The 22,814-nt window shown below is 44.1% G+C and overlaps 1 protein-coding gene across 1 annotated transcript in view; it reads right to left on the reverse strand.

The window, feature by feature from the left end:
* Nucleotides 1-22,604, reverse strand: part of STAT4 (signal transducer and activator of transcription 4) — a 46,268-nt gene extending 23,664 nt beyond the window's left edge. The window contains exons 1-11 of the mRNA XM_066635671.1: nt 22,547-22,604; nt 19,240-19,368; nt 17,125-17,269; nt 13,663-13,761; nt 12,229-12,321; nt 9,500-9,578; nt 8,024-8,109; nt 4,471-4,622; nt 3,193-3,351; nt 2,347-2,439; nt 1,708-1,767 (exon numbers count right to left, since the gene is read on the reverse strand). Of these exons, the coding sequence (XP_066491768.1) occupies nt 1,708-1,767; nt 2,347-2,439; nt 3,193-3,351; nt 4,471-4,622; nt 8,024-8,109; nt 9,500-9,578; nt 12,229-12,321; nt 13,663-13,761; nt 17,125-17,269; nt 19,240-19,367 (1,094 nt within the window). The 5' untranslated portion in view covers nt 19,368; nt 22,547-22,604. The remainder of the gene's footprint in view (nt 1-1,707; nt 1,768-2,346; nt 2,440-3,192; nt 3,352-4,470; nt 4,623-8,023; nt 8,110-9,499; nt 9,579-12,228; nt 12,322-13,662; nt 13,762-17,124; nt 17,270-19,239; nt 19,369-22,546) is intronic.
* Between the last annotated feature and the right edge of the window lie 210 nt (nt 22,605-22,814).

Consider the following 22,814-nt stretch of genomic DNA (forward strand, 5'->3'; position numbering starts at 1 on the left):
GAAAAACAAATGAAAGAGGGTGCATCTCATCATTTACTTAGGCAGAATTTGGACATTTTGTGGGTGCAGGCATTGGTGCAAACATCTCAATTTTAACTGAAAAAAGAATGGGGGTGTTAAGGGAGAAGAAGGGTAGAAAAAGAATGCATAGAGTGTTCAAGCTGAAGATTCACAAGGAGGTCTGTATGAGGCAGAGAGAAAATTCAATTTAGGGCAATTTGCTCTGCAAGTTGGATGGTAGGCAGTAGGAGTAGAGTCTGAGGATCTGGACTGGACCGTGGATAGGCAGCTGTGTAAAGCTGCACTATTTCTAGGTTTCTACTTTCTAATCTGAAACTGTGATGGTGGCTTGTTTATGTTAGAGGTCTTTGATTGGCTTTGTACATTGCTGAAGGGGAGCAAATGCTTCCCACCCCCATGGCATAAAATGTGCAAAGATAGAAATTCCACATTTACTGGTCTAGTGACATGACTTTCTCCCGCTGTGATCTTGGGTAGCCTCTGCCTCTCACGACACCCCCTCTCATTTGCAATGGGCCCCTGGTATTAGGTTTGGTGGGCCGCCTCCTTGCTAGTGATGCCACTGGGTCCGGGACCCCTGAACATGCAGGGACCATAGTATTTGCCACTTTCACTACTATGTTAATCAGGCCCTGATAGTAATGCTTCCATGAATGCAAACTCCCTTCAGAAACAGAAAGAATATTTCTATTGCATAAAGGGCCCCTTTTACTTCCTCTTGATCCCATACACACACAAATAGCACCTTCTATTCTCCAAAGGAAACTGTGTTCATGGTTTTGGAAATGGATTTGGAAATGGATTTCCATTTCATAGTAGCGTTACTTGATGCAAACCACTGTGGATTCTCGAATATCAGTTTTTCAGATGTTCAATATTCCCACATTCAACATAATGTTTGATAAGTGTTAGAGCACCATGATAGGTTTCTCACTTCCTTTCAAAAAGTTGTATTAGAAAATGCACTTTTAAATGATATGGTAGTCTCATGATTTAAAAAGTAAATAACACATTTATAGTAAAAAAAAATGGATCCCACTTTAGTATTCTCTTAGCAGTTCCATATTTTGTTCAAATATAGGAAATTGGTTTTTACAATCCACTGTTAGTCAATGTCAGCATACCAAGGGAGGGGGTCTTGGGCTCCTGCCCATCAACTGGATCTCCATTCATATTGGGGCATCATCATATGTAAGGCCTTCAGGGCCACATATTCCTGGCTTGTCTTCTTAGGGATGTCCTCCTTTTCCTCCCACAGACCTCAGAGCAGATGCAAAGGGGGGGGGGGTTATAGTCTCTACTCCCCCTCCCCCTCAGGGCCTTATCCAGCCTCACAGGGCTATGCAACCTTCTTTTAGTCTCCAGCCCCCAGCTAGACCTCTCTCTCATCCCTGGCCCTCTCCTTATATTTCCCTGGCCTTGGCTGGGTAGCTACCCAGTTCTTGGTTCCACCCATTCAGCCTGGTCACCTTCTGGATCCTAAGCCCCCTCTTCTAGGAGACAAGAAAAAAGTGCAACCTGCTTAAAATAAGAAAAGAAAGGTGTTGTTCTGATTGATAAATCAGTCATAACCGTGCACGATTTAGAAGGATTTAAATATGGTCTCAGGTTTCCATTAAGCTGGGAAATTGTATGAAATGTTACAATGGTCTGAAGAAAGAATAGAATTTTGTATCAATTACCTACTTGTCAATAGTAGCTTTCACTTTGATCTGGTAGTTCAGCTCTGGCAATTTAATAAGCAACCTAGCAAATAAAGAGTGTAAGCTTTAGATTCAGAAGACATGACATCATTTTACAGCAAATGATGTAACTCATGAAAAACGCTGTAACTGCTTAGCAAATTAGTTCTCTAATAACAAAGCAGTTCTTATGGAGGTCAAAATAAGCAGGCAAGTTAGGCAGAAGGAATAGCAATTCAAGTGTATGTTCTCAATTAGATCCATTATGTTAATTGGGAGCATGAGACATTCAAGTGCTTTGGGAGAGACACAGGATACAATCCTCAGGGCTTGAACCTTCATATGGAGCGATCTGTTTGTACACTTATTCCATTAGCACTCCCAGCTACAAAGCTGCTGTTTTAAATAAAAGCAAAAGAAATTTTGTCATACAGCATGGACATAATAATTAGTATGGAACCATGAAAAGTTTAGAAGTCATTCTAGAACACCACACAGATTTTGGAACATAGAAATTGTGTAAATGACAAATAAGTCATTATTTGATTTTTCTCTGTAAACTGCTTTGTGAACTTTTCTTTGAAAAGCGGTATATAAATACTGTTAATAATAACAATAACAATAACAATAATTCTTTACTTACCTCAGTTTAACAGTGAATTGTATTAAAGTTTTAAGAACCAAAGGCCTCTGAGGATGAGTTGGCATACAGGGCTGTCGTTCAATTACAAACGAACTAAAACAAAAGGAAGTATGTTATCTTCATAAATGTACTGTAATGGACAAATAGGTTTAGAGCACAATCCAGAGTGCTCGTTGAGCCAGCGCGGTTCCCCTACACTGGCCCAGGACTGCTGCAAATGCAGCATAAAGCACAAAGGCCTGTGCTGGCTCCTGGAAGCCAGATTCAGGCCCCAACCTGATAAGTTTGTGCCAGCCCATGCTTACTGGGAGAGTGTGGCAGGAAGGCGGAATGGAGGCAGGGAAGGGATGTTTTTGGGCAGGGGGAGGGTGGACTGGAAGGCAGATCAGGCCCTGGGGTGGGATTAGCCATGGCAGCGCAGGCCAAATCCTAACCCCCATCCTGATCAGCCTTACACAGGCTGCTTGGATTTGTGCCCACAAAATCGCTGATGCAGATCTGAGTAGCCCCATAGGGCTGGGTGGTTGCTCGAGGTAAGGGGAAAATATCCTCTTACCCCGAGTTGCCCTCCAGCCAGCACCTACCTTGCACTGGATACAGCATAGGCCACTCAGCCTGTCTGTTCCAGCGCAAGTTAGAATTGGGCTGCTTGTGAATCACTGAAAGATAAGCAAGATACTCTCATCTCATAGAGACACATTTCCTTTAGCATGCCAAATACCTTCCTATCCAATTCTAGTTTCAGACAGTTCTTGAGTGTATTAAACATTTTCATAACTGGAACTATAGAAATTTAAGATGGCTTTCAGTGAAAATTGCACATAAAATGTAAAATAGCTTACATACTTTTTGAAGAGGTTGTAAAGCAAAAAGTTCACTCTTTCCAACAAATGAGGTCTTTGCAGTGGAATGGGATCTCCTTCATAAGTGAGCTTAACCAAAAACTCATCCAGCTTCTCCAGTTGTCTTCTTATTTGAAAGAGACTCTCCGCTAATAATGTGAAACTGAAAAAGAAAGGTTTAGCTTATGTCTCTCTCTCTCTCTCTCTGGAGTGTTCTTTGTAAGAAATATTATCAATAAATTATTTTGCTCTGGACTCTAAATTCGTATGTAATCTGCCTTGGGCCTATGTTTTGACATGAGAATAATTCAGAGAGAAAATAATTCATGCTTAAATCCCATCCTAAGTGCTGAAAAACAACCATGTGCTTGCCAGGACATTTAACAAGACAGCTGCAGTAGGGAGGTGCAGAGAGAAGGGGGGAAAGGACACAAAAAGACACGGGTGGGAAACTCAGCAGGTGCATGTTAGTTGGCCTTTAATGTCTCATATCTCAGGCTGCAAAATCATCAGTGGTTGACTATTAGGAGACACTAATGCAGCCGTCTTCCCCGGGTGGAAATATCTTGTCAGGCACTTGTTTTTCAAGTACTTGTGGTAGAAGTGTCACAACTGGCTTGTTGCCTAACAGTCATTCCTCAGATATGGGGGTGCTTACTGGGGTGGTGACATCACCTGGGTGGTTCAGCTGCAGCAGTGGCGTCGCTAGGAGGTATGGGAGGTACATGCCACAATGAGTGACGCACTTGGGGGGGTGACAACACTACTGGCCAAAAATTTTGGTATTTTCAAATCATACCATAATATTATATAGCAATTGATGCATCATTTCATGCAGAATGCAACGAAACAAACAGCATTGAAATATCTCTATTCTATCAAAAGTTATAGCCTAAAAACCAGCAGCGGCAGGCGTGGGTCAATGGTATATCACCATGACCACTGCCTGGCCCACTGCATGGGAGGAGGGCCATCATAGGAATGATAAGCTGGCCTCCTGCACCAGGTGATGCAAACCCTAGTGGTGCCACTGAGCTGCAGCCCCTTATTTATCTCACTGCAAAAATCCCGTTTGAAAGAGCCCTTTAAACTGCAAGTTATGTCTGTCAAAGTTACTTTCATTTCAGACAAATATATTATTAGAAAATGTAGGACAATGAATCCTGTTAACGTCTAAGATCAAACTGTATATATGTACGTTGGGTTGCAAAGAAGCTGCAACAGCTACACCACCACCAGATTTCCTGTTGTTTTTACTGAGAAACCAGAGTCCAACATTTACCAGTTTTGCAGCTGATCAAGCCCACCATGTAGAGGGCCTCCGATGCAGGCAATTTGCTGCCGTCTCTTCCAGTCTAATAATTCTTCTAAGAGCATGTTGTTCATTAAGTTTTCAACTTCCTTTATTAGTTGTGCCATTTTATTGAGAACGTCCTAAAAGAAACAGGATGTGTGTGTGCATATATGTATAATACAATCTAGTTAGGAAAAGTAAGAAGCTTTAGAGGTGTGAATTCATATCTCATTTTTCTCTCAAACAAAACAAAGCAACAACAAAAAAAGTTAAGAAGTTGTTAGTTTCTTTTTCTGTCTCCAGTTTCTTCAACATTAATACTGAAAAGGCAGATTCTTCATGCTTTTCACAATCCAGTGGCCTAAATTTGGAATAGCTATAAGTCTGAATACCATATTGATTTTAAGAAGGTTTTAATTTCCAGAGGTGAGCAACATTAGCATTTTCTATAAAAGTAACATTTCCTTAGGACCTGTTTTGCTTAAAATAAGACTGTTGTGCAGCCTAGGGTCAGCCCTCCTGGTGCCTGAAGCAGCAGGCACCTGTACAGCCTCAATGCTCCCCCATGCCATCTTTATGTGTGCACAACCCCCATGACTATAGGTGGAGGAAGTGCCCCTGACCGCCCTCCTTTTACACACCGGGAATGCAGTGTGCAGCCTCCCCTGCTGCATTTATTTATTTATTTATTTATTTATTTGATTTGTATTCCGCCTTTCTCCCCGAAGGGCACCCAAGCATACTGCTTCTGTTTGATAGGAGCAAACCTGTACCACTTCCATTCATATCAGACGGAAGCAGTGTAAAGTAGGGAGGATTCACTCCTGGTAAGTCAACTAAAGGGGCAGGATGGGCTCCAAATTGCCCATCAGGTCAGAGTCAGGCAAATAAGACAGGGAGAGATGATCAGGAGAGCTTGAAAAAATCCAGGAGGAAAATATATATTCTTTAATGAATTAAATCACACAATACGACAACCTTCCAAAGTAGCTGAGCTTTTAGAAAAGTTGGAAGGTTTTCAACATAATAATTTCCACACTGTTGAACAAAACATCTGGAACACGTTATGTTGTAAGGAACAAAATAACCATTTGGTAGATCTTATGCTGAAATTTGCAATCCTTATTACAAGATGGTTGCGCATCATTTCACATGCTACATCCCTTATTCAGGCCCCAGTCCTACCTGGGATCAATTGCAGCCGATCTCACAACCTGCTGCATTGAGTCCTGGTCTGGTGTTGCAAAATCTGCACTGCAAGTGTGCACCTTGGACTCACTAGCACCAAGGGCTATAGGCCCCACGTGGGCACCAGCAGCTCTCACAGCCTGTGCCGGAGCAGGTAAGGTTGTAGTGGGGGTGGATCAGGCTGGTTTGGGGTGGGGAGCAGGCCAGGTAGGGGGTAGTTTGAGAACAGAAGGGCAGGAGGGGGATCTCAGTGGCAGCCATGCATGCTGGGATACTATTCACCTATTCCTGGCCTGTTGTGCCCTCTGAAGTACCATAGTAGGTCAGAGAAGACCCACTGACAGTGAGGCAGTTTATGATTTTTACTTATTTCTCCCATGCAGTCTGGTCATTCTCCCCCCACTCAGAGCTGTAACTTATCGTCCCAGCACCCGAGGCAGTGATGTCACAATGTCATGACATCAGGACGCCATATTGTTGCTGTCCAAGTTGTTTTGCTGGGCTTCTTAAAACTGTCCTGAGTCTGCAGGGAAAAGCCATTGCAATGGGCTCATTGGAGCATGCATAGCAGCTTGGCTAACTGGAAAAGCAGAAGCCCATGGCAGCACAGTACAACGGGGTAGATTGGCTGCACCCCTTGGAAAGTGACAACGAGTAGAGAGGAGGTTATGAGGAGGGGGCAGAAAGATCACTTCCAAAGGAGCAGCCCCTTGAACAAAGCACACTAGCCAGGATCCAGCCCCCAGGCAAGAAGTCTCCCAGGGAGTAGGGCCTGAGATCTCACAAGATCTCAGGCCAGTCACCTGGCTGGAAAGCATGGGGCCGGCTGGGTCAGCTACTGGCTTCATAAGGAGCCAGGCAGGCATAGGAAGGGGTTGCTCCTCCTTGGGCTCCTGCTTAGGGAGGGTGGCTCAGGGAGGTGAAAGCAGTCCCTGGCCTGTCGAGCTGCCTTTACCCAGCCCCGAAGGGGACAGAGAAGTCTCAACCAGGGATACCTGGCCCCTAGCTCGAGGAGGGGAAGATTCCTGGCATTCTTGGAGGGTGCAAGAGCCTCATCAAGGCATCGGACCTCCTGGCCCCCTGGGTTGGGGAGACCTCCAGCTGGGCCAAGAGGCTGCCATCAGCTCCAGGTCAACCATTGCAGCCCCGCAACTGTGGGGTGGCATGCAGACAACCCCGGGGCAAGGCATCACCCCTCTGCCATGCCATCGCACAACATAAAGGCTGCGAGGGGGGGAGCCCTTGTGATGTAACAAGGCCCCCTCATGAATGTAAAAGCCTTGACTGCAATAAACTGCCTATCACAACCCCTCTTCTGAACTTGACGTCTTCTTCCTTGGCGCAATAAGTTTGAGAGGGCCCTAAACTATCAAACTACTACACCATCCTGGTTCTCATTCTCTTCATAATTTTTTTTCCAAATTAGAAATGTAAGTACCTTATTATTATAGTCAAAGGAATCAGTTCAGTCAAATAAGCTAACTGGGTAAGAGGCACTTTTTAAGTGGGTGCTCTTCTTTTATTTAGCAGGGGGAGAGTAAGTGGCCCTCCTCACCCCAGCACTGTCTTTTCTCATGGCTGTCTGCTGGTGTTCTTTTGCATCCTTTTAGATTATGAGCCCTTTTGGGACAGGGAGCCATTAGCTGTTTGTTCGATTTTCTCTGTAAACCACTTTGTGAACTTTCCATTGAAAAGCAGTATACAAATACTGTTAATATTATTATTATTATTATTATTATTATTATTATTATTATTAATAATAATAATAATAATAATAATAATAATAATAATAAGCTATTTTGGTATGATGGATAGAGTGTTGAACTGAAATAGATGTGAGTTCAAATCTATAGTCAGCCATGAAGCTCACCAAGGGCGCAATCCTAACCCCTTATGTCAGTGCTTTCCAGCACTGGCATAGTGGTGCCAATGCGGCATGTGCTGCATTCTGCAGTTTGGTGTCACTCACAGAGGCCTCCTAAAGGCAAGGGAATGTTTGTTCCCTTACCTCAGAGCTGCATTGCCCTTATGTCAGAGTTGGAAAGCACTGACATAAGGGGTTAGGATTGCGCCCTAAGTAACTTTGGCCCAGTACTCCAGAGGACAGTGATCAGAGTGATGAGGCAGTGCTAGGAATGCTGCTCTAAGATGGCTGGAGGAAGGACAGGATATAAGCAAATAAACAAACATTTAAAATAAACAACCAGAGAGCATCTGTGGGGTTGCACCCATCTCAGCTACAGGTAGTTCTTTGTCAGGCCTGTTCCAGACTCTCCGGAATTTTCTGCTTCAACCTCAAAGTTTTTGGTTCAATGAAAATAAAGAGTGTACAAATGACAAACTCTTTACTAACCTTCCTCCTGTAGTCTAAGGTATTCAGCATTTCCTGCAACATCAGCATCTCCTGCTTCATGACAATACTGTTTTTTTCATTCTGTTCTAAAAGAAGATCCAAAATAGCACATGTACAGTAACAGAGGAAACTCCCTAAACAGTTTGTGCACTATTTGCTGTACCGCAACCTTTCTAGATGGGAAATGGTGCAGGAGTGTTTCAACAAAACACATTTTCTGCAACATACATGCAGATGGCTGTAACATTCCCCCAGCACAGTTTTAACTAAAATGCAAGCTCTGGGGGCCTGTAATTGGGAATGGAAAGAAGGGGGCTTCACCCTTTCTCCATTAGCTATTTATTTTTCCAGTCAAATTTGCCTTCTGGATGGGTTTCTCCCCATATGGAGGGGAAAAGATACAGATGCCTATATCTTTTTCCCCTGCAGGGGGAAAAACTGTGGGGAGTGATTTAGAAGGGGGAAAAACAACAGCAAAAGGGTATTGCACCTTCTCCACCCCTACCATTCTTCTCCTGACTTCAGCCTTGTGGGACTGCTTAGGTTAAATAAAAAAAAGAAAAGAAAAAAGATGGGAGACATTTACATGAATTGTATATTGTGCCTGCTCTGGCCCTAAAGTCATACACAGTACATTTTTTCACATAATTCAAGTTAAGTGCTATGGACTGCCCAATCCTAAGCCCAAGAGCACCCAGGGCTGCAGCGGTGCTGAAATGACTACCGCAGGATCCAATGGGTTCCAGGCTAGTACCAGGAGTCTCCCTGTGTAATACAGCCCTGGCGCCAATGGGTCTCCTCAGATCTGTGTCTGCTTTTGAGCAGGGAGGTGAGGATATGGTGGCAGTGTCTGCTGCCATCTCTGCCCCACTCCTGGGCCCGATCCTCCCCTCCCTCTACCCCATTCTGCCCACTCCCCACCTCAACCCTACCCTGTGAAGACTTACCGCTGGTTGGTGCTGGAGGAACACCGGCCAGCCATTCATGCAGTGCTGAGGCCCAGCACTGACTGACGCTGGCCTAGCTCTGGTGGCCCCTCTTCTCAGGGTCCACAGATATGCCTCACAGCATGTTTGTGACACCTAGCACCAGCACCGGAGCTCAGTGCTAGAACTAGGGCCGGTGAGTATTGGGCCCTAAGTCTCATTTCATTGCTTTCTACTGAACTTCATGTTGATAAGGTTTTATTGGATTGTGGCCCTAGTAATTAAGAATATATTAACACTGCAGTCTTGTGCACACTTCTTTGGGAATAAGCCCTAAATAACTTACTTTTAATCAAATATGTTTAAATAGAGCAGCTGGACTTTTTAACTTAACCCCCCAACATACACTCCCCAAAAGCAAGGGTTTGGACTGTAATTTTCCATAGACATTTTTCACCATCAGCGGCTACAGTTACACAGGTTCTGTAAGCACACATACAAGATCAAAAAGCCAACCATCGTCTTCCACAATGTCTTATGGAATGCTTACCTATGCTCTGCAGTGTTTTATACCTGAAGTCAAACTCTTCTTGCAAGTCTTCTAAATATTTGACATCATGTTCAGTCATCTGTTGTTCAAATTGAGATAGATTTATAGATATATGTATAGAAGTAGATGTAACATTGACTTCTGGAATAACAGGGAATTAACAATCATATTTCTCCAGAAGATGTGGTCCTCTCTCAATGAAAGATAGCTTCTCTTGAGGCTGCCTCCCACATTCACTACATGAGGCCATGCCCCAAGTGTGTGAGCTTTTCTGCCTCATGCTTATTACTCGTACATACCCAACATCACCAGCATAAGAACAGAATACAGTTCTATTGATTACTTTTTTACCATTGTTTAAACTTTTTCCTTTCCTGAGGATCTGTAAAAACTTTTACAATTTTTTGAACTTGAATAAAAAAGAACAGTTGCAGTATTGTTTGTACTGCTGTCAACAAAGTAGGCATTACTATTAAATTTTGACCATTTCCTCCTGCTTTCTACCTTGGCACACTTTGGTCTAGGTCCAAAGTCTCAAACATGCAGTGGTTCTCAAACTGGTGGGTTGCGACCCACCAGTTCGTGTAAAGGTTCCCCCAAGGGCAGGAGGTCTAGTCTAGAGGGTAGAGCCTCCGTTTGCCTGAAGATAACATCCACAGGTCGCCAGTTCGAGGCCACCGGCACCGTGCGACCTTGAAGCAGCTGACAAGGTGAGCCGAGTTATTCCATCTGCTCTGAGCGTGGGAGGATGGAGGCCAGAATGTGAAACCAGATCAGAAAGAAACATCTGAAATGTTGTGGTTCTTGAAAGATAGAACCTTCTTTCAATTGTAAAAATCCCTACGGGGATTTAAATAGCCTGCCTATGTAAACCGCCTTGAATAAAGTCTGAGAAGAAATCTGACGACCAAGAAAGGCGGTATATAAATATCTGTATTATTATTATTAATATCTCTTTAAGGGGCAGGGGAAGGGGGGAGACAGGGAAGTGATCCCCAGGATTGCGCCCATATGGGGGGGTCGAGGAGGGGTGCTTGTGACTTACTTTATGAAGACAGGGTTGCAGCAGGAGGTGTGGGGAGCCCTACGCAGCCCTCTGTGGTGCTCCCTGAGGCTTGAAACGTTCAGAGAAAGCAGGCGCAAAGCACTTCTGTTTTGCAGGAGGTGCTTTGCGCCCACTATCTCTGAAAGTTCCAAGCCTCAGGTTGCGCTGCAGAGGACTGTGCAGGGCTCCCTGCACCTCCTGCAGCCTGCTGCAGCCCTGTCTTCATAAAGTAAGTCACAAGCACCCCCCTCACCCCCCCTTAGTGGTGTGATCCTGGGGATCGCGTCGCTGCCCTAGCCCTCCCCTGCAAGAACTTACTGAGGGAGTAAAGCTCCCTCAAAGTTTGAGAACCACTGACCTAGAGGCCTTTTAGGAGTTTTCAATATGTCCCATGACACGCTCTGCAGAAATAACAGAACCATTTTCAAGGGGAGGAAACTGATGCTTTTAACAGGACAAGGTGGTAGACACAGCATGGCTGCTACTATATGCTCCATCATCACCATCTTGGTGTGTAAGGATTCACGCTCCTGTTTTTGATGGCTGGTGAGGAATACTCTTGGAGATGTGCATGCATAAAAATATGCTATTATCATTGCTATTCAAGCTATGAATATGAACAGGCAAATTGAGAGAGCTTCAGAAACCATTTGCCGTGTTTTTGTCCAATTATTGCCTAATTGAAGTGAAATGGATGGTTTTATATCAAATTAAAAAGGGAGTAACATAGATATACAAGACTTCTAGTCCTCTCCTGAATTAGGAATTTGATGCTCCATCCTGTTATGAGTTTCGCACCCCTTGTTTAGATTATGTGGGTTACAGAACATGTTTACTCAGAAGGAAGTCCCATTATAGTCAATGGAGCTTACTCTCAGTTAAATGTGTATAGGATTGCAGCCTTAATCTGTGGGACAGGAGTGCATGGATGACAGAGAGAGAGAGAGAGAGAGAGAGAGAGAGAGAGAGAGAGAGAGACTGAGGGCAGTTCTACCTAAACTTCTGTCCCTCCTTCTGCTTCTAAGAGCCTCCACATATACATCAGGATAAAGTAGTCAAATCTCTGTATGCCATGTCTGAGGTTCTAGAATGGACTGCATATTGGGGGCATGCTTGCCAATGCTAAAAATTTTCCACAAATAGAAAATCAGCAGAGATGTCAAAGTGATATGCTAGAACTCTTTCCCTGATGTGCTAATTTTCTATTTTCAAAAACTGTTGTTTTGTGTGTTTTTTTAATGCGGGGGAGCATTCAAAACTGGCATCCGTCATCAGTGGTCCTAAGTGGTACAGTCCACTCCGTCACTTGCTTCCACTTGATTCCACTGTATGCACACACTCAGCCTTGATCGATCTGTATAGCAAGCTCATACAGGTTAACCTCTATGAAGCATTCCTAGTATGTGATTCACAAGTGATAACCTGTAATTTATTTTTATTTTTTCACATTTTTATACTGCCCTTCCTCCAAAGAGCTCAGGGCGGTTTACACAGCTGCTCCTCCCCTCCTTCTTGTTCTCAAAACAACCCTGTGAGGTAGGTGAGGCTGAGAGAAAGTGACTGGCCCAAGGTCACCCAGGAAGCTTTGTGGCTGAGGGGAGATTTGAACCAGGATCTTCCAGGTCTAAGTCCACCACCCAAACCACTACACCACCCTGGCTCTCAATGACTAGTAATGACTTGCCTGTGCACTGTTCTTAACAGCAGACACCTTGTGCTCCACATTTCTTTGTCTTTCTGAACCCATGGAGTTCTGTAATGACTTTTCCAGCGGGCCCTGAAAAACAATTTGAGATGAGTTCAGCAACACAGTTTTTTTTAAAACCGAACATTAAGGACCAATCCTATTCAAAGCCTGAGCCGGCGTGCATTTCACTGGCTCAGGCTGACCCCAAAAGAACAGGTAAGCCCTGCACATGGGGTAGAACAGGGTGAGGAGAGGGCACGGAAGGGTTGGACATGGTTGGAAAAGAGGCAGAACAGGGAGGAGATGGGGCAGGGTGGACAGATCAAGACTGGGAGGGGGCAAGTTTGGCAAAGGTAGTGTATGCCAAATCCAAACATCCTTCCCTGGTCTGATCTACCTGGGCCGACCAACTCAGTTTTGTGCCAGCAATATCGCTGACGCAGAACTGAGTTGACCCATTGTGGTTGCTGGGCTTACTCTGGGGCAAGGGGACAAATGTTCCCTTACGCTGAGGAGACCTCCAGCAGCTTAAAATCCCTCATAGGATGCAGTGCAGCCCACACTGGCACTGCTGCATCGCTGCACAGGAATTTAGTTAGGATAGGGCTGCTCATGACAACTTAACTCAAAGAGCAGATAAAGGAGCAGATTCTTTAGCTTCATAGTCACTTTATTCTTAAAATAACCTGCATTTTTAAAGTTGCCATTTATGTGAGATCCCTCATACAAGTCACTTCTGTGGGAAAATCATGAAATGGACAATTATCCAAGGGTGCTCATGAAGCAGACATAGGTATACAGACTAGCTGGTTCCAAAGCTCTCACATTCTCACATCTGATTTGAGAACTGGCATAACTATCAATGCTTCCAATGTCACAGTTTCCATTACAAAGGTGACTAGTGTAGTCAAAGGCATCAGTTATGGGAGCACCCCAACTATTTGTGGTTCTCTTTCCTCATTTTCTTCCTGTTCTGTTTCTGTTTCAGTATTTGATGTTGGGTTTGGCACTGCACCACACCACACATGCTCTGAGGCTCCCCAAGACTCGGTGAACGCACTGGTAGAGCTCCCCAAGCTCATTTCAGGAGTGCAAAGAGTTCCGGAGACCAAAACATTTGAGAAACACTGGATTAAGCAACATGCCCTGATCAGAGGACAAAGGTATTACAAATACATAAGAGTGTCCCAGCTTCCATCTGTGAAATATTGGGGAGTATGCAACTTGCCTACAATCTCAGTTTTGGTTGTAACTAAACATGTGTCAAGGATGGGTTTCAAGACTGCAGCCAATGGCCACAATCCAGCATAGAGTTAGATGCGCTTAAGCCTGTTAAAATCAATGGTCTGATAAGCACCTAAAATTGTGCTGGACTGTGGCCTCTGTATCTTGAAGAAAACCAAAACCTCAGTAAACCCAAAGGAAAGTTACCTGTACAGGCATGCTGGCTGAGGCCAATACTCTCCTTTCTTCTCTTAAGCAGTTTGAAACAATAACTGCTACATGCATAGGATTACTCTGATATTTTCCCTGAAAACAATGAGAGAGTATATCAGAAACAGGCCAGGCATATAGAAACAGGTCAGGCATAGTCCAAACATATTGCCAAACATTCAGTCTTGCTGACCGTAACCTTGTAGTCACTACAGACAATTCCTATTATTCTTAACTCCCTTATCAGTGAGTTGCATTGCTTGCCTGTCATCTACTTACATGCCCTAGACACCAACCCTCCAAAGATGTGGGTGATTATTCGTAAACACTGAACGTAATTACATATATGAAGCAACCTTATACGGAATCAGACTATTGGTCAATCTAGCCTAGCTAGCTGTCTACCCGAACAGGTAGACTCTTTCCAAGGTCTCAGACAAAGTTCTTTGCCTGCTCTGTTACTAAGGCTATTTTTGCGATGCCAAGGACTGATCCTAGAACCTTATGTATGAAAAAGCATATGCATTACCATAGAGCTCAACAGCAAAATTTATTTCACTTCATCCCCACATCTTCCTCCTGTGCTGACCTGCTTCATGCACACTTTCTTATTTCCTATCAAACACCCACTCCCTGGTCCATCTGAAAGGTATTTCATTAGTCCTTCTTTTGCATTGGTTCCTTATAGGCCACCACACAGAGAAAGTGCCTATTGTCCTTGCCTGGCTCAAGATAGCTATGACTTCACTTGGGCTGCAATTCTAAACATGCTTATCTGAGGGTAAGTCTCACTGAACACAGTGGGGCTTACTTCTATGTAAACATGCATAAGACTGTGCTACAAGTCACAGATTTCAATACTAGGACTTAGTCACAACTGACTTCAGTTGAACTGGAGTGTCTACTTTTAAATGTCGACTGGTACTAAATAAAGCTGCTGCAGCTGCTATACCTTTTCCTCAGCAACTCTAAACATTGGTTAACCTATTTTTATGCTATTGCTACATAAATATATGTGTTTACACTGTAAAAATAGATATGACATAGAGAACAGGGTGGGGAGGGGAGGAACAGGGGGCGAAGAGGCTATGATGGCGTCTGGCCTGGACGCCTTTAAAAGGGGATTGGACAAGTTTCTGGAGGAAAAATCCATTACGGGTTACAAGCCATGATGTGCATGTACAACCTCCTGATTTTAGAAATGGCCTATGTCAGAATTCCAGATGCAAGGGAGGGCACCAGGATGAGGTCTCTTGTTATCTGGTGTGCTCCCTGTGGCATTTGGTGGGCCGCTGTGAGATACAGGAAACTGGACTAGATGGGCCTATGGCCTGCTCCAGTGGGGCTGTTCTTATGGAGTGGGTGGATCTGGGGGCATGCTGGATCCTATCCCCTATGGCAGCAGACTCCACATCTCCTTTCTCTCCTCAGACTTGCGCCAGCTAAAACTCTGGCACAGGTCCAAAAAGATACAGTACATGTCTTTTTGGTGTGGCTGGAATGGGGGAGAAGGATAGGATTGGGCCACTAGTTCTTCAGTTCTAACAAATTTAGGGGAGCCTAATTCTGCTCTGTTTAATAAACAATTATTTGCTTTGCAATTCATTCTGACAGAACTTTGTCAATAGTGCTAGTTTTGCCTTCATAAGGCCACAGTCCTTTTCCTCATTTAGTGGGTAGTGCCTCTTTCACTAATATGGTATTACTGCTTTGCAAGCTTACTTTTTATGCAGCCTGATTCTTTGCATAATTAGGCCAACTTAAGTCCATCAAAATCAAATGAACTTAAGCAGGCCAATCTTTGCACAGACAGAGCTGTTAGTTATCTTCCTTGGCAGTTGCAGTACCTTCTCTGTCTGTGATGTGAACTGATGCAAACTGAAGTATGTTGTATAGAACAGTGGTCCCAAACTTCTCCTTGGAAATTTGGGAAACACTAAGTCTTTGCGGGGGTGGGGAGAAGGCAGTGACATGATCCCCAAGATTGTGCCACTGCAGGAACAGAAGGGGGTTTCCACTAACCTCTGCCTGTGCCAGCCTTGGAGGGGGGGAGTGCATTACGTATTCTGATCGTTATTTTTAACTTTTCTAAGGCTTGGGGAACCCCATAGAGGCTTCTGCAGAGCTCCCCGCACCCCCTGAAGGCCAGAACAGGTAGAAGTAAGTGGGAAAACTTCCCCTCTGCCCATGGTAGCAGTGCTATCCTGAAGATCATGTTGCTGCCTTTTCTCCCCCCCCCATTCCTTAAGGGACCAGGGGCAAGTGTTTCCCAAGCTGGTGGGTCATGACCCACCAGTATGGGAACCACTGGTCTAGAACCGTGCTGTTTGTTTTTCTGGATTACTTAACATAGAATACAAACACGTGATATTGAATATGTAATGCTTTATATTTAATAGCGTTACCTAAAATACCACATATCCAAGAACACAACCCTATACTTCATGTTAAATAATCTGGAAACAGTTCTGAACTCAATGCTGCTACTGCTGGTTAGAATGATAACTTCAAAAGCATGCATGATAAAAGTGGGAGTGGTCCAATCTCTAATCATCTTGGATGCGAATATGGTAAGATGGTTAAAGCTTGTTGAGGGTTATCTACACCATATTAAGGGCCCAATCCTTTTCAACTTTCCAGCACTGGTCCAGCTGCAATGCAGCCCGAGGTAAGGGAATAAATATTCCCATATCTTGAGGAGGCCTTTGTAATTGCTTCCCCACCACAGGATGCAGTGTACGCACTATTGGCACAGTTGCACAGGTACTGGAAAATTGGATAGGATTGGGCCCTAAGTCATCCTGAGCTTTGAAGTTTACCTACCAATAATGTTTGTTGAGTTGGCACCTATTATTTCAATCTCTCAACATTTGCCAAGTTGTGAGCCTAGCTTGCAGTTGGAGATCTGCCATTTGGCATTATGCCGCAGGCAGCACAATATGACCCTGAACCAGTTTGATCGCAACTTTCTGGAGAATTGTCTAAGATCAGATTATTACCATTGGAAGCTACTGGCATATATTTAGAATGATTTTATCTAGGTCGGCAAGAGGAAGTGTATTAAAAACCTCACACAGCCCAACGAATACCTGCAAGCCACTGTTTTTTTCCCCTCACCACCCACTTCCTCACATGAATACTGGAATAGACATTTTCTACCATGATAGTCTCAAACATCAAAAAACACAAGTTGGATGTGCTCATCCAACTACGGCTCAAACTTTACAGAGATACTGACAGATTGTGTTTGCAAAACAGCACCTCACACTTTCAGTTTAGTCCTCGAGTGTAGAATACAGGGATCATCCCTTCAAAAAGCAGCTCCATTTACCAAGGAAATCCCGACAAGCACAATAGGATAATGCGATAGGAAGTACTGGTTGACATCTAATCACCCAGATAAGCAAGATGCTGTTTGTTTTATTTAAAAAATATATATCCTGGAGACAATAATCTCACCTGAAGAACTTTCCTGATTCTCTTCAGATTGTGTATCAAGAGGAGATTCTTCTCTTGGGAAACACGGTCTAAATGTTCATCCAGCTTTATTAATAAGTTCTGCAAGAGGATGGCTGCCATAGGTTCATTGTTACAAGCAGCATCCCTGTGCAATGCAAGATTTTTTATATGATACACAGATAAAAAAATTAATGATAAAAATACATACAAAATAATTTGATCAAAGAGAAATATGAGGCCTTAGATGGATGATCTGGAAACACTATGAATGTTCCTTTTTTACAGTTCCAAGCACATTTAAGGTCCAATCCTATCCAACTTTCCAGTACAGGTGCAGTTGCAATGCAGCCCTGAGGTAAGGAAACAAATGTTCCCTTACCTTGAAGAGGCCTCCATGACTGCTCTTCACTGCAGGATGCAGTGCACACCCTGTTGGCACGGCCGCATCAGCATTGGAAAGTTGGATAGGATTTGGGCCTTAGAGTCAAACAAACATGACCCCAATATGTAAGTGAAACTTCTAGTTTTTGTTTTATTTTAGCAAATAGTTTGTGGAGGGGAGGGTTTCCATGGAAGCTCCATTAAAAAATAGCATGCAGGGGGTAGGCACTTGATTAGGACTGGATCAGGGCAAAGTACTAAGGCTCCGCACCCCAGTTTTGGAACTTGTCTTTTCCTTCAGCACTCTACTAAAATAAAAGAAAAACTAGATCTAGTATTTAAGATCACATCTAGTTTGTCCCTCAGGAAAAAAAAAAGTTCCATTGAATTTGTGGGACTTCTGAGAAAATATGATCAGGCTGAAAAAGCCAACAGAGATCTTAACAGTTTTTAAAAAAGAGGCTTGTATTCTAAGAAACATGTGGCATTAAAAAGAGTAATGGAATACAGGATGTAGTACTAATTATATGCAGCTGAAAAATATCCCTGTAAAAACTAAAAGTAGTGACATTTTAGACTTATCAATACCCTGTCAGCTTTCGTCAGGAATATCTACAATACTTAGAGAAGTGATAAACAGAAATACTTTAGATGTGGTATGTACGGCTTGGAATCTTGAATCTTGGATATGATTGCAACTCACTCTAATCCAATGTCACTACCCTATGTGACACAGGGCCAGATCCTATCCAACTTTCCAGCCTGGTGTAGCCGTGCCAATCGGGTTTGCGCTGCATCCTGTGGCAGGAGGGTAGTTATGGAGGCCTCCACAAGGTAAGGGAACATTTGTTCCCCCACCTAAGGGCTGCACTGCTGGAAAGCTGCACTGATACTGGAAAGTTGGATAGGATTGGGCCCATAGACATTAGACTGAAACTTATACCATGCAAGTTTTTCCAAAGAATATATTAGACTGCACACTGACTGTTTAGGAAAGACTTGGCTTGCCATTATGGTGCATTAGATGCTGATTTTACATATGCAGCGTGGTGCTGTGAGCATCTAATAGATTTTTGCAGGGATAGTTTACTTAAACAGTGTAGAAGATCACTGCATCATTTCTCCCAAAATAATATTTGCATAGTAGCTAGAAAATTGTATATACTTTCTGAAATAAAATAAAAAACAACAGACAAAATACATTTATTTCTAGAGCACTTTCAATAGCAGAGAAAATTATATTAATGAGATGGAATGATACATGTCAACCTAGAATTGTGTTTCAGTTGGCTCCAAATGACAGATCTGGCAGGGAGGAAATGAACTATTTTGTAAAGATCTAGGTAAACCGAGGGTATTTGCTTCTATCTGGTTCTACTTTGGGGTATATTTTTGAATTTCTGTTGTAGGAATTAGGCATACTTATTGAATAAGAAATCATGCATGGCAACAGTATTCACAGTATGCTATATTTCCTTTAATATCAATCAGGCATTCCAATTAATTTTGGCTGTAACAATTATTGATACAGAATTTTATTGTGACCGTTGTATAAAATAGAAGTATGAATGGAAAAAGAAATCAAGAAAGTAGTGCAAGCTTGCCTTATGTGAACAAAGTATGTTCTCCAAATAATAAAAATTTTTTACATTGACACACAGTAGCAAATATAATACTGTACATACAATATCTGCCTGGATGTGAACTCACTAACATTCAAGTCATTGATCTTACCAGTCCTGGTTTTCAATCCAATGTGCTAATAGATGTCGGACTTCCATGGGAAACTTGTCATCATAGATTTGGTCTATCTGTTCCAAAAACTTGGTTTCTAGTTGTTGGACCCGACTCCATTGAGACATACTAAAAAAGAAGACAATCTGTTTTTATGCTGTTCCTTCAGTGTTCATTGTGGGCTGAGAGATCACCTCCTAAAATCTTTTTTTAAGAACTAGCAAGCAATAGCAAAGCTATCTGCTCATTTATTAGCCCAACAGAATTCCACATTACTTGTTGCCAAATACGCACCCCCCTTACTTGATGATGTGCCAGCCTCTATTCTTCCCATTCTCCAGTGTTCTGGCTCAGCGCTTTCCCCTCTACATTTCTTCTTCCTCTCCCACTCTCCCTTTTCCAATCCAGGGAGTGGAAGGAAAAGGATGAGCAGAGGAGGTGCGTATGTGGACAGAGGTGAACACCCCCCACCCACTAATCTGCTTCTGCTCTGGGGCTTTCCCAGGCCTCCCAATGGAGGCATTAAAAATGTCACTTCCAGTTTCACCAAGAAACCGGAAGTGACTTTTTTAGCTCTAGGTCTTGGTCTCAGCACAGCAGAAGCCTCTGCCAGCAGACATCTGTGGCCTCTTTGGGGTCAGAGGACCCTCTGGAGGCAAAGGCAGCTGTCCTCACCTCTGGAATGGGTGCATGCGGTGGGGGGGGGAGTGCAGGCAGGCAATGGACCCAAACCATGGGTGACAGAATCCACGGATATGGGGCCCCCTGCATATCATTCTACAAATGCAGATCATATGTTTTATTCAGGCTTTGCACTTATGTGCTTTGAGTTTCTGTTCTCTTGAAGTCTGGTTTTTTTTTTTTAGGTTTTTTTTTTAGCCTGCTAACCTGTTTTTTTTTTAACCACTTCAACAACTCAAACTTTCTCAGCACATTTCATGCAGTAGGTTCTTGCTGACAAAAGCTCATCGCACAACTTCTAACTTGCACGTTGCCACAGGATGTCCACAAAGCAACTTCTCATGCTGAAAGATGCATGATATACTGGCTAACTGGCCAAAGAGGTAGCTTCTAAAGTGATGTCCTCTTATATTTAGCAGGGGGAGAACAACTGTCCCTCTTCACTCCAGCATGGCATCTTTTCCAGTGGCTGTTGCTGGTGTCTGTTCTAAAACTCTGAGTCCATTTATTGATTTATGCAGCTATGTAAACTGCTTTGAGAACAACTTCTTTTTGACAGGCAGTATATAAATAGTCTTAATAATAACAACACTGGCAAGGTGGGAAGTGGTGCTAGAAAAAAGTATCGCATCAGGCAGGGTCATGCAAACCAGTAGCAATCTTTTATTCAGGCAGTGAAACAGTGGCAGGCCCCGGGTAATTCCCGAATCTGCCATTTGTGCTAGCAGAATCTGCATGGCACTCAGCACAGTCTGTTAAACCAGATGAATGAAAAAGTACCCTGTGATGATCCGGTAAATGTAACCATTGCATCTGAGGCTGCGTATAAGCCCTCTCTCTGAATATGGCCTTACTCTTTGTTCATGTATAGGGTTCATCTTGCATGAACATTTTGTGCCCAACTGCTGCATGAGAGGCAGAAATGCAACAGGTGAAACTTACTCCATTACTGCCATCCCGATACTACACCTGTTGTATTTTGGTATATCATGCAGCTGTTTAAGGCAGAACCACCAGCCCCCACCAAGAGTTTTCTGACACCTTAAAGACAAATTTATTAGGGATACAACATTAAGCCAATTGGTTACATTAATTGATATACTTTTTAAAGAGGCTCCTAATTCATCAGGCAGCTGATTTCACCACCACTCTCACACACACAGACACAGATTACACAAAACAAAACTATATTTTTTTATTGCCAACAATGTTTGAATGAATTCAGGGTATTTTTGGGGTGCTGAATCCAGGGTATTTTTGGGGTGCTGAATCCCAAAATAGCATCAGTTTTGCCTGACTGGCTCCAGTTTTGGGGGAATGGCATAGCCACCTTCTATTCAAGCAGCTTCCTTGTGAGGAAGCCAACGCCATGGCTGCTTGAATCGGCATAGAAGGTGACTATGCCGTACCACCAAAACTAGAGCCAATCAGGCAAAACTGATACTATTTTCGAACTCAGCACCCCAAATATACACAAGAACAGGTCTAACTTTTAAGGCAGCAGAATGTGCGTTGGCCTGTGTTATTTTTTGTGCACTTATAAAAAGTCCAAACCAACGCACCACCTTCAAAGAGGTTTCCCCCCTTTTCTCACACACAGGAAATGCCTCTTCAAAGATGCTACTACCTGCCCCAGCCGCAATGTACAAATGAATCATCTAAAAACAAAAGGAAGTGCACATCTGGCTTCAGAACTATCATTTTGGCCCCAGATGTAAACTTCCACCCATGCAAGCAATAAATCAAATAACACAAATCTCATACCATTAACTACAATTTAAAAAACAGCAGGTGACTGCATTATGATTTATTGTGGTATCATGGTTTTTATGGCCCACATCCATCCACAACAGCTTATGACATCAAAACACAGAGCCTACACTCTGTGCATGTTTACTCAGAAGTACTAAATCCCATTCTAGTCCATGGATCCTACTCCCAGGAAAGCGTGGTGAGGATTGCAGCACCAGCTTTATTTCTGCCCAACGTTGCATATGCGCAGCGGAGACCAAATGTGTACACCTGCGGGCAGGACAGACGTGGGTTAACTAGCACTAAGGCACTTGTTCCCAACCTGTGGGACTTGTTCCAGGGACCACAGGTGGTCTACGAGACCCTGAGAAGTGGTCTGCAAGGTCTCAGGGGGAAAAAAAATTGCCTTCAACCACTTCCAGTGTCTTGCTGAACAAGCAAGCTCCACCAAAGGCCACCAAAGAGGGTGGAGACTGCCCACAGCCAGAGCCACTTGTCAGCTGTGTCTGTGGGCAGTCCATTCTCTGTCCTCCCTGAGAGTCTATAGGGGAGTCCCTTGGGAGACAGGCCACCAGAGAGGGCAGAGGCCAGGCCACCCACAGCCACATGTGGTCCACGACGCTTCCAATTTTTGCTTTGGTGGTCCGCTGGCTCCTAAAGGTTGGGAACTGCTGCACTAAGGGAATCCCCTGCCCTTCACCTTCTGAGGAGTTGGGACCCACGTGGGCAAAGGGAGGGGGCCTTACACTCAGGGCACTCAGCGCCCCAGGCACAGGTGGCCTCCCTACAGAATCTCCCCCTGAGGCGCTCTCAGCGCTGGCAGCCAAGCCAAGCCCCGTCCCAGCAGCACCTGCCGCCTCCCCGCTTCACTCACCTGGCCCTAATCAGGGGGCGACGGCGCGCGCACAACCTGAGGCGCTCTGACTTGGCCAGGCGCTTGCAGCTTTGCGCGCCCTGCCTGCCTGCGCGTAGCTTTCCTGTGCGTCAATAAGGGGGGGAGGAGAGATAGTGAAGCCGTCCAGGCAGGCAGGATGCAGGGAGGGGAGTTCCCTCGCAGCCTCTGCCTCAGAGAGGCTTGTTCTGAAGCGTCAGCTTTTCCCCCTCTTCGCTCTCCCCCCCACCCCTTGCTTGGGCTCCCTCAG

The sequence above is a fragment of the Tiliqua scincoides genome, chromosome 1 (assembly GCF_035046505.1).
Source record: "Tiliqua scincoides isolate rTilSci1 chromosome 1, rTilSci1.hap2, whole genome shotgun sequence".
Classification (NCBI taxonomy): Eukaryota; Metazoa; Chordata; class Lepidosauria; order Squamata; family Scincidae; genus Tiliqua; species Tiliqua scincoides.